This window comes from Hyperolius riggenbachi, chromosome 10 (assembly GCF_040937935.1).
Source record: "Hyperolius riggenbachi isolate aHypRig1 chromosome 10, aHypRig1.pri, whole genome shotgun sequence".
Classification (NCBI taxonomy): Eukaryota; Metazoa; Chordata; class Amphibia; order Anura; family Hyperoliidae; genus Hyperolius; species Hyperolius riggenbachi.
Window position 1 is genome coordinate 294,551,006 of NC_090655.1, and position 13,296 is coordinate 294,564,301.

A 13,296-nucleotide genomic window follows, 5' to 3' on the forward strand; every position below is an offset into this window, starting at 1 on the left:
TGGACAGTGCTCCGTGGGATGTTCAAGGCTTTGGAAATATTTTTGTAGCCTAAGCCTGCTTTAAATTTCTCTATAACGTTATCCCTGACCTGTCTGGTGTGTTCTTTGGACTTTACGGTGTTGTTGTTCCCAATATTCTCTTAGACAACATCTGAGGCCGTCACAGAGCAGCTGTATTTGTACTGACATTAATACACACAGGTGCACTCTATTTAGTCATTAGCACTCATCAGGCAATGTCTATAGGCAACTGGCTGTACTCAGATCAAAGGGGGCCGAATAATTATGCACACACCACTTTGCAGGTATTTATTTGTAAAAAATGTTTGGAATCATGTATGATTTTCGTTCCACTTCTCATGTGTACACCACTTTGTGTTGGTCCTTCATGTGGAATTCCAATAAAATTGATTCATGTTTGTGGCAGTAATGTGACAAAATGTGGAAAACTTCAAGGGGGCCGAATACTTTTGCAAGCCTATATATATATATATATATATATATATATATATATATAATTTAGTATTTATATAGCGCCGACATCTTACGCACCGCTGTACAGTATATATATTGTGTTGTCACTAACTGTCCCTCAAAGGAGCTCACAATGTAATCCCTACTATTATCATATGTCTATCTATGTATTATGTAGTGTAAGTACTGTTGTCTACGGGCCAATTTAGGGGTGAGCCAATTAACTTATCTGTATGTTTTTGGGATATATATATATATATATATATATATATATATATATATATATATATATATATATATATATATATATTATATATATATATACACACACACACACACACACACACACATATATTATATATCTCATTGAAAAAGGAAAATATATATTTTTCTTTTTTCAGTATAATGTTTATTTCAGAATCAAGATACAACAAGAGCTGAGAACAATACAAAGATACTTGTAAACAAAGATAATGCACATTTGGAAAGACAGAAGCAACTTAATTCTTAATACACATAACTATTACAATAGAACGACCAGCACACACTGGGATAAACTACATGATCCCAACCACAACCCAAATGTATGGGCTGGTTGGAGGGCTGCAGGCCCCTCAGTGAGATTAAGTGATTGGTGTGGGGGTCATAGACCTGCCAATCACAGTGCTGAGAGTACGAGTATATTAGGCTGGTAACTTTTATCCATGAGACGTCTTCAATTATACTGAAATAAAAATGTCATATCAGGAAAATTCAAAAGCACCTCGAAATGCAGAGGAGTATTGTTCAATCATCTGGGTTTTAAGTAATAAGTAGAGTAAATACTAGCGAATGCAGCCGTATAACCAGGGCTGTGGAGTCGGAGTCGTGGAGTCGGGCAATTTTGGGTGCCTGGAGTCGGAGTCGGAGTCGGGAAAAAATGTACCGACTCAGACTCCTAATGAATTTGTAACTGTAATTAAAATAGAAAATATGATAAAATGTTCTATATCTCAGATAATAGTCATTAAAAATAATGTATATATACAGTATATATACAGTAATAGCTGTGCTTAGTCCACAAAAATGAAATAAACCAATCAAAATTAGTTACTTGTGCTGCTTCAATAAAGCAGTCCCGTATTTTTAAGGTCAGATATACACAACTGATTGTGACTGTATATATGATGTGTACACAGGAATCTCTTATATATACTAAATAACATCTATGCTGTAAGAATAAAAGCCTGATGTGTAGCTGTGTCACTAATAGAGATGGTCAATGAGATGGAAATAATTCTGCATTGATGCTGATTTATGCAAATGTATGCACTCCCCTTTGCTCATGAAAATCAAATAATTTGATATGTTAAAATTTGGTTTGGTGACTACAAATTAAAGGGTACCTGAGACGGATGAAAAGTAAAGTTTTATACATATCTGGGGCTTCCTCCAGCCCCCTTCAGGCTAATCAGTCCCTCGCTGTCCTCCACCACCCGGATCTTCTGCTATGAGTCCTGGTAATTCAGCCAGTCAGCGCTGTCCGGCCGCATGCCGCTCCCCACAGCCAGGAACATTCTGCACCTGCGCAATAGTGCTGCACAGGTGTAGTATGCTCCTGGCGGCGGAGTGTGTGCATGCGCACTACGCCCGACTGGCTCAAGTACCTGGACTCATAGCAGAAGATCCAGGTGGTGGAGGAGGACAACGAGGGACTTATTATCCTGAAGGCGGCTGGAGGAAGCCCCAGGTCTGTATAAAACTTTAATTTCATCTGTCTCAGGTTTACTTTGTTACACAGTAGTACTATACTCTACATTTGCACTCCCCACAGAGCTGCAGGGAATCCACTGAGAATGCTGTGCACATTGAACACAGAGGTGTTGTCAGTTTACAATCTCCTCATTCCCCTGCAGAGTACCTGCACATCATTCTTACATGTACCCCACACTTACATTGCCTAGGGCCTGATAGATGTTCTTTGTTCCGGTTTGTACCTTTTACAAGTACTATTACTAAGGACTAGTTTTAGTCTAAAGGGAATAAATATAGTAGTCTACATATCCTTCTCACTTCAGTTGTCTTGTAAAATTCCTAAGCGTTGGCAGTTAAGAGACGAATTTCATGTTACATACTTTTAATCAACAAAATTGTAATATGCAAATTAGAGGAGTCGAGTCGGAGTCGGTGGAATCCTAAACTGAGGAGTCTGAGTCGGTGGATTTTGGACCGACTCCACAGCCCTGGTATAACAGGAGGCTGAAGTCTCATATAGTAAATAATAACATTAAACAGGAGCACTTATTCATAGCACTCCTGCAAATATGAGAGAAGATATATAATCACTGCCTATTATATTAGTGATCTTTAGGCATCAGACATGATGTGATCAGTGAAAGCTATGATGTCATTTCCATAGTTAGGTTGCTTCTAGAGGGGAAACATACATGTTGGATGGATAGGGGAACATTTGTTTTCACATCTCTCATAATCCTCTGATGAGAAGCAAGATCTAGCTGAGCAATAGCTGCTCTAATGCTGGGAATACACAATACGGTTTTGTGGTTGAGTCTCCGGGCAATCTATTAACCATTCCATTCTCTTATCTTCCGCTCGTTCTTCTTATCTTTTTTCCTTTCATTTCTATGAGAAATCAAGCGCAAAAGAATTGAGCGCAGAATTGGACGATATTTTATCTATGGAAGGCATCTATCGGAACGATTCTACCGCAAAAACGTAACGTGTGTTCCCAGCATAATAGACGCATCAATGGAGTCTAGGCCTAAGCAAAGGATTGCTAGTAGGGGAGACAGCTGTAACCCTATAAGGTACTGCTGGTACTCAAATATTACACCTTATCAAATATATCACACCTTATGAAAATATGTCACACCTTATGAAAATATATCACACCTTATCAAAGATATCACACCTTATCAAAGTTATCACACCTTATCCAAGATATTACACCTTATCCAAGATATTACACCTTATCCAAGATATAACAGCTTATCAAAGAGATATCACAATTTATCAAATATATCACACCTTACCAAAGATATCACACCTTATCAAAGATATCACAGCTAATCAAATATATCACAGCTTATCAAAATATATCACACCTTATCAAAGATATCACAGCTAATCAAATATATCACAGCTTATCAAATATATCACAGCTTATCAAAGATATCACACCTTATCAAATATATCTCACCTTATCAAAGATATCACACCTTATCAAAGATATCTCACCTTATCAAAGATATCACACCTTATCAAATATATCACACCTTATCAAAGAGATATCACACCTTATCAAAGAGATATCACACCTTATCAAAGATATCACAGCTTATCGAATAAATCACACCTTATCAAAGATATCACACCTTATCAAAGATATCACACCTTATCAAAGATATCACACCTTATCAAATATATCACACCTTTTCAAAGATATCTCACCATGGCCTTGATTCAGAAAAGGGTGCTAAGTGTTAGCATGCCAGTGAAAAGCCACTTTGCATGTGCTAACATGCTTTGCACGTGCTAAGTAGTTAGCACATGCAAACAACTTAGCACCGTAGTTAGCACATGTAAACTACTTAGCACCGTAGTTAGCACATGTAAACTACTTAGCACCCTATTTTTTTTTTTTTTAAATCAGTGTTTATTCAATAAAGAAAAGAAACATATGACAGAATATGCAGTGTAGCAGTGCGCCTCCTAACTTTTCCAACAGTAGCTTCAGCATCAATTATCTCTGTGGAAGATGAGAGGTATTGTTAACAATAATATAATGATCGTCACATAATATATAGAGCTCAGATTGAATATTTGGAAATTTAAATTCAATCTTTTACAAGATCATAATTAGCAAGACCAGGGGTATCTAACCATGGAGCTTAGCACCCTAGTTAGCACACCCAAAGCTTTAGGCGTGCTAACTGGGTTAGCAATGTTTACTGAATCGAGCCCCCTATCAAAGATATCACACCTTATCAAAGATATCACACCTTATCAAAGATATCACACCTCATCAAAGATATCACACCTTATCAAAGAAGCATAGTGAGTGCTACGAACTCGCAGGGGCTCAGGGCAGGATGAGTGCCATTGCCAATTAGCAAGCATAAGTCCGTAGCACTCACTATTCTACTCTGATAAGGGGTGTTATCTTTGATAAGGTGTGATAACTTGATAAGATGTGATATCTTTGATAAGGTGTGATATTTGAGTTATCCCAGTTTAATGAATCAAGCCCTGTTGTCTGATATACTATTCTACCTCTTTCCATATATTTTGCACTATAGGGCAGTCCTATATCATATGAAGCAAGGTACCAACAGAAATAGAGGCATCTCCAACAGATTGGTGACAATCAGAGTTGAATGAAGCGGATTTCCTTGGTGTGAAATGCCACTTAGTGATAGTTGTAAAGAACTCTTCCCAGTGTGACAAACATTTGGAGAGTGTCAAGATCATTTTATTCACAAGGTATATTTGACCTACAGTGATGTAGGAGGAGAGGTCAAATGGCCAAACGTGGGAGTATTTAGTTATGGGGAAATGTGAACTGTGTTAAGCTCATTGTACCAATTTGCAATTGCCCCTTTCTGTGGGACCTCTGCATGTAACATAGCGAGTATCATTCTGACAGGGATTGCAATCCTTTCTGCTCTAGTGACATCTAATACTTTATGACATAAGAATAATATTAGGTAGTTAGACGGTACTCTTGTTTCACAGCTTGCAGAGTTTTCTCCCATTTTCTGAGTAAAAAATGTTCAAATGTCACACTCCTGCTGCATCAAGCAGTCTTACATCTAAATCTTCCACCAAAAATTGCAAAGAGCAAATTAAAATCCGAGGTTGGGGTTTTTTTTGTGAATAGGAAGAAGGAGGGTGTTGAAAATGGTGCTCTCATGTTGGTAAAGTAGCCTGACCAGTATGAAAGTAGCCTGACCAGTATGAAAGTAGCCTGACCAGTATGAAAGTAGCCTGACCAGTATGAAAGTAGCCTGACCAGTATGAAAGTAGCCTGAACAGTATGAAAGTAGCCTGAACAGTATGAAAGTAGCCTGACCAGTATGAAAGTAGCCTGACCAGTATGAAAGTAGCCTGAACAGTATGAAAGTAGCCTGAACAGTATGAAAGTAGCCTGAACAGTATGAAAGTAGCCTGAACAGTATGAAAGTAGCCTGACCAGTATGAAAGTCGAACTTGGGGGGGGGGGGGTCAGGGGGGAGGATGCTACTCAACAGGTTCCTAGGCACCCAGCTTTTCCCTGTGGGATTTGACAACCAAGAATTAGCATAGTCCAGATTGCATGAAAAATAGTATACTTCTATATTTAGGGACACCTAAACCTCCTGATTTCCTTGGTACAAGAAATACAAGAGCTAGAAGGGTTCTAGATGTAAGCCCTGACCAGATACAAATCCTATACAATAAATGCAAGTGTCCCTGCGTCATCAGCTGAATGGCTGTGTGTCCCTGGCTTTCTTGTACTGAGCATGTGCGCAGCCAGGGCAGTTAGGACACAGGGCCGGACCTGACAGTTTGCTGTGTGTGGTTCACAGAGGTTCTCATTGCATTGTGGGAAATAACAGCTTTTTCCAACTGCCAGGCAAGCAGCTCCCTGTGTGCATAATATACTTCAGACAGTGGGGAACGAGCAAGCGGGACGCGTATGTGTGCGCATTGCGGGGGGGGGGGGGGGGGGGTAGCGGCTGTGACCTAATGCCCGTTGTTTAACGGGCGGGCCTTTTTACTAGCTAGTCATAATCTTCTTAATATCCTTACAGAAAGATTGTGGAAGTGGAATAGGGTCCTAAACAGGTATAAGATCTCTGGCAAAAGTCACATTTTTCTAAGATGGAGCAATCAGTCGTAATAGTAGAGTAATGGTGTGTAATCCTGGCTCAGCAGGTCTTCCCTTTTCCCTGTCCCCCTGATTCCCAATGACTGCACCACCAAGTCTGCCCAGGGGAATTCACAGCTCTCCATGACTGAATGTTTTAGTTCTGGAGTTCTATTCAGGCCCAAGATATAGGATTTATTCTGATGCTTTGTCTATATGTTTGCCCATTAGTAAATACTACTTTTCAGTAACCTTATAGTAAGAGGCCCTTGAGAAGCTGTGTAAGGTTTCTACAATGTGAGAGAGATAATACAGGGTTGGGTAAAGTGAGGATTACATTGTCTGTAAATAGTCCTAGCTTGTGCTCCTAGTTGCCTATTGATGTGCCAGAAATGTTGGGATTGGATCTAATCGCCTCTGCTAAGGTTTCCATAATGAAAGCAAATATTAGCAGTGACAGGGGGCCCCTAGCCTTGTGCCACTGGTAATGCTGAAGGGTTTAGATTTACAACCTGAGTGTGAGACCGTAGCCATCGGGTTTGTGTAAAGAGCACACCAACCAATCGTAAACGTTTGTGGCTCTGCCTCCAGAAGTCTCTAGTGGATGAGACCTGTATGGCAGCTGTGACATAGTATGATGGGATCAGCGGGTCTTTGCCACAGCAATCTCTTGTTATCAGGAGTGGTTGTTCAGCCAAATAAAAGTGTTCTGGCTTTTATTTACTTTTCAGGAGAGCCATGGCTGCATGTGACAGCAGATGCTGCCTCATATGCATAGATAGAGCAGCTGGTTTATTAACCTTTGCACTGGAATAAATAGAAAGTGTACACAGGTAAGTTGTACCTAGGCTTAGTACTATATGTAGCCATGTTTATCTCATCATCTCACCTCAGTTCAGGGAGTTTAATGCTTTACAAACCAATGCAGTGAGCAGCATGAGAGAGTCCTCGGGATTCTGGGTAAATATACTGCCATGTGCATCTAGCAAGAGATAAAACACACAACACAAATGTCTGAGAAGCTACAATTTACACCCAATACACTTCCCATACTCAGCACACAAATATGGCGTCTCACCAGTGTGACAGCTCATGTGTGACTAGCTCTGATCTCTGTACAAAACATTTCCCACACTCAGCACATTAATAGGGCTTCTCACCAGTGTGACATCTCTTACAGTAAGTATGGTAAGCAGTTATTTCCATCTAAAACATTTCCCTCACTAAGTACATACCTAAAGCTTCTCACCAGTGTGAGATCTCTCATGTATGACAAGCGCTGATTTCTGCCCAAAACATTTCCCACACTCAGCACATGAATATGGCTTCTCACCAGTGTGAATTCTCTCATGTCTGACAAGTAGTGATTTCCATACAAAACATTTCCCACACTCAGCACATTAATAGGGCTTCTCACCAGTGTGACATCTCTTACAGTATGTATGGTAAGCTGTGATTTCCATCTAAAACATTTCCCTCACTCAGTACATACATAAAGCTTCTCACCAGTGTGAGATCTCTTACGGTATGTACGTCAAGCTCTGATTTCTGTATAAAACATTTCCCTCACTCAGCACATGTATAGGGCTTCTCACCAGTGTGACAGCTCATGTATGATAAGCTGTGATTTCCATCTAAAACATTTCCCTCACTCAGTACATACATAAAGCTTCTCACCAGTGTGATATCTCTTACGGTATGTACGTCAAGCTCTGATTTCTGTATAAAACATTTCCCACACTCAGCACATGTATAGGGCTTCTCACCAGTGTGACAGCTCATGTATGATAAGCTCGGATCTCTGTACAAAACATTTCCCACACTCAGCAGTTGGATAGGCCTTCTCTCCAGTGTGACATCTCTTACAGTATGTATGGTAAGCTGTGATTTCCATCTAAAACATTTCCCTCACTCATTGCCTAAACAAGGCTTCTCTCTAGTGTGGGATCTCTCATGTCTGACAAGGGTTTCTTTACATGCAAAACATTTCCCACACTTAGAACATGCAAAGGGTTTCTCTCCAGTGTGAGATCTCTCATGTCTGACAAGCTGCGATTTATATGAAAAACATTTCCCACACTCAGCACATGCAAAGGGCTTCTCTCCGGTGTGAGATCTCTCATGTCTGACAAGCTGCGATTTATATGAAAAACATTTCCCACACTCAGTACATGAATATAGCTTCTCTCCAGTGTGAGTTCTCTCATGAATATTAAGTTGTGATTTCCGTGCAAAAGATTTCCCACACTTAGCACATGGATAGGGCTGCTCTCCAGTATGGGATCTCTCATGTATGACAAGGCATGATTTTTGTACAAAACATTTCCCACACTCAGTACATGCATAGGGCTTTTCTCCAGTGTGGGATCTCTGATGTATGACAAGATGTGATTTCCGAAAAAAACATTTCCCACACTCTGCACATGCATAGGGCTTCTCTCCAGTGTGATGTCTCTCATGATATGCAAGCTCTGATTTCTTTACAAAACTTTTCCCACACTCAGCACATGAATAGGGCTTCTCTCCAGTGTGATGTCTCTCATGATATGCAAGCTCTGCTTTCCATACAAAGCATTTCCCACACTCAGCACATGAATATGGCTTCTCTCCAGTGTGAGATCTCTCATGTGCGACAAGCTCTTTTTTCCATAAAAAACATTTCCCACACTCAGAACATGAATATGGCTTCTCACCAGTGTGATATTTCTCATGTGTGACAAGCAGTGATTTCCATACAAAACATTTCCCACACTCAGCACATGAATAGGGCTTCTCACCAGTGTGAGATCTCTCATGACTGACAAGCTGTGATTTACACGAAAAACATTTCCCACACTCAGCACATGAATAGGGCTTCTCACCAGTGTGGGATCTCTCATGTATGACAAGGTTTCTTTTAATTGAAAAGCATTTCCCACACTCAGCACATGCATAGGGCCTTTCCCCAGTGTGAGTTATCTCATGTCTGACAAGCTGTGATTTGTGTAAAAAACATTTCCCACACTCAGCACATGAATAGGGCTTTTTTCCAATGTGAGATTTCTCATGAATGACAAGATGTGATTTGTGTAAAAAACATTTCCCACACTCAGCACATGAATAGGGCTTCTCACCAGTGTGAGATCTCTCATGTCTGACAAGATGTGATTTCCGCACAAAACATTTCCCACACTCTGCACATGAAAAGGGCTTCTCTCCAGTGTGGGATCTCTCATGTCTGACAAGATGTGATTTCTGTACAAAACATTTCCCACACTCAGCACATGAATATGGCTTCTTTCCAGTGTGATATCTCTTATGACTGACAAGATGGGATTTCCGCACAAAACATTGCCCACATGTTGAGCAGGAATGAGACCCTCCAGCAGGTGGAGTGCTGAGCTGGGTATGAGGCCCCTCAGGGTTACACAGGTGAGGGGAGTCTGGGGGAATATTTGGGGTGACCAGGATATCTGCAGGAGACTCTTGTCCAGTGACATCATCATCCGTTGTACAGTCTGTGGATACAGAGAGACGAGTCTCTGAGAGGTTCCTGATGCCGGGACTCCGTGCTGCAAATAGAGAAACATCATCACTTCCTGTTAGAGAATTCTGAAGGGAGGAGCAATTATCATTAGGGAGGGTCAGTGAGCTGCTGATAATTCCAAGTTGGTGCAAAGTTTATGCAGATAGGAAATGGACCAGATGCAGCAGCTGCATGACTTTGCATATAATTTGCACCATCTCAGAGTTATTTGCATGTCACTGACCCTCACTAGTTATCAGCCTGACATAGAACTGCAGAAGGTTGTGCTCATTACAGGCGGCCAATCACAGGACAATAACTTTGCCTTGCATGAATACTAAATGTAACTATCAATTAAGGCAAACAAATGCATTTCCTGACAAATCTGATTATCTGCATAGAATTTGCATGACATTTGCATACAATCAGTTTCATCCACACCTCACTGACCCTCCCTAATAGTAGTGCTCACACTCAGTCGGTAATTACGAGTTCCTTTAATTACCAATCGGTAATAGCACTTACTAATCGTAAATGGAAATTTGTAATCAGGAGAAATTATGAATGCCGACCACAGATGTACTCGAATTTACTACAAATGTACTCGCAATGGTGGGCAGATTCCAAAAGACAAATCTCTGATTAGAGAGAGATCTGTCAGCTGCCCATACACTGCAGACCAATTCCCGACCAATGTCATGCCCAGTGCCCAATATACATTACCTGTCCACAGCCTCAGCTTGCTCCAGGCTTCCTCCGCCGTCCATATACGTGGGCACCACATGGTTGCCTAGTAACGGTGCGTGTGTGACAACTGACACATGTGACCATGTTACTAGGCAACCATGTGGTGCATGTATGGACAGCAGAGAGATCTTAGAGCAAGCAGAGGCTGCGGACAGGAAATGTATAGCGTGCACCGGACACCGGGGGGGACATTACACGTTAGGGGAACAGAGTCGGGGATTTCACTGCATTCGTCACTTGTCCTGATATCACCCGCTGTTACCGCTGCACACCCGATGTCACCCACTGTTACCGCTGCACACCCGATATTACCCGCTGTCACCGCTGCACACCCGATATCACCCGCTGTTACTGCTGCACACCCGATGTCACCCGCTGTTACCGCTGCACACCCGATATTACCCGCTGTCACCGCTGCACACCCGATATCACCCGCTGTCACCGCTGCACACCCGATATCACCCGCTGTTACCGCTGCACACCCGATATCACCCGATGTTACCGCTGCACACCCCATATCACCCGCTGTCACCGCTGCACACCCCATATCACCCGCTGTTACCGCTGCACACCCCATATCACCCACTGTTACTGCTGCACACCCCATATCACCCGCTGTTACCGCTGCACACCCGATATCACCCGCTGTTACCGCTGCACACCCGATGTCACCCCGCTGTTACCACTGCACACCCGATGTCACCCGCTGTTACCGCTGCACACCCGATATCACCCGCTGTTACCGCTGCACACCCGATGTCACCCGCTGTTACCGCTGCACACCCCATATCAACCGCTGTTACCGCTGCACACCCCATATCACCCGCTGTTACTGCTGCAACACCCATATCACCCACTGTTACTGCTGCACACCCGATATCACCCGCTGTTACCGCTGCACACCCAAAATCACCCGCTGTCACCGCTGCACACCCCATATCACCCGCTGTTACTGCTGCACACCCCACATCACCCACTGTTACTGCTGCACACCCCATATCACCCGATGTTACCGCTGCACACCCCATATCACCCGCTGTCACCGCTGCACACCCCATATCACCCGCTGTTACTGCTGCACACCCCATATCACCCACTGTTACTGCTGCACACCCGATATCACCCGCTGTTACCGCTGCACACCCGATATCACCCGATGTTACCGCTGCACACCCCATATCACCCGCTGTTACCGCTGCACACCCGATATCACCCGCTGTTACCGCTGCACACCCGATGTCACCCGCTGTTACCGCTGCACACCCCATATCACCCGATGTTACCGCTGCACACCCCATATCACCCGCTGTTACCGCTGCACACCCCATATCACCCGCTGTCACCGCTGCACACCCCATATCACCCGCTGTTACCGCTGCACACCCCCATATCACCCACTGTTACTGCTGCACACCCGATATCACCCGCCGCTGTTACTGCTGCACACCCGATGTCACCCGCTGTTACCGCTGCACACCCGATATCACCCGCTGTTACCGCTGCACACCCCATATCACCCGCTGTTACCGCTGCACACCCCATATCACCCGCAGTTACCGCTGCACACCCGATATCACCCGCTGTTACCGCTGCACACCCGATATCACCCGCTGTTACCGCTGAACACCCGATATCACCCGATGTTACCGCTGCACACCCGATATCACCCGATGTTACCGCTGCACACCCGATATCACCCGATGTTACCGCTGCACACCCCATATCACCCGCTGTTACCGCTGCACACCCGATATCACCCGCTGTTACCGCTGCACACCCGATGTCACCCGCTGTTACCGCTGCACACCCGATATCACCCGCTGTTACCGCTGCACACCCCATATCACCCGCTGTTACCGCTGCACACCCGATATCACCCGCTGTTACCGCTGAACACCCGATATCACCCGATGTTACCGCTGCACACCCCATATCACCCGCTGTTACCGCTGCACACCCCATATCACCCGCTGTTACTGCTGCACACCCCATATCACCCGCTGTTACCGCTGCACACCCGATGTCACCCGCTGTTACCGCTGCACACCCGATATCACCCGCTGTTACCGCTGCACACCCGATATCACCCGATGTTACCGCTGCACACCCCATATTACCCGATGTTACCGCTGCACACCCCATATCACCCGCTGTTACCGCTGCACACCCCATATCACCCGCTGTTACCGCTGCACACCCGATATCACCCGATGTTACCGCTGCACACCCCATATCACCCGCTGTTACCGCTGCACACCCGATATCACCCGCTGTTACCGCTGCACACCCGATGTCACCCGCTGTTACCGCTGCACACCCCATATCACCCGCTGTTACCGCTGCACACCCAATATCACCCGCTGTTACCGCTGCACACCCGATATCACCCGCTGTTACCGCTGCACACCCGATGTCACCCGCTGTTACCGCTGCACACCCGATGTCACCCGCTGTTACCGCTGCACACCCGATATCACCCGCTGTTACCGCTGCACACCCGATATCACCCGATGTTACCGCTGCACACCCCATATTACCCGATGTTACCGCTGCACACCCCATATCACCCGCTGTTACCGCTGCACACCCGATATCACCCGCTGTTACCGCTGCACACCCGATGTCACCCACTGTTACCGCTGCACACCCGATATCACCCGCTGTTACCGCTGCACACCCGATATCACCCGCTGTTACCCGCTGCACACCCGATATCACCCGA

At 44.3% G+C, this 13,296-nt stretch overlaps 1 protein-coding gene across 2 annotated transcripts in view; it reads right to left on the reverse strand.

Moving 5' to 3' along the window:
- LOC137535615 (zinc finger protein 33A-like) overlaps positions 1 to 13,296 on the reverse strand; it is a 189,272-nt gene that overhangs the window by 95,101 nt on the left and 80,875 nt on the right. Inside the window, exon 4 of one of the 2 annotated variants that reach the window (XM_068257470.1) lies at positions 4,822 to 9,873. The exons of the other annotated variant lie outside the window; for it this stretch is intronic. Within the exon in view, the coding sequence (XP_068113571.1) occupies positions 8,231 to 9,873 (1,643 nt within the window). The 3' untranslated portion in view covers positions 4,822 to 8,230. Of the gene's footprint in view, positions 1 to 4,821; positions 9,874 to 13,296 lie in introns of those variants that run through there. 2 annotated transcript variants of the gene reach the window in all.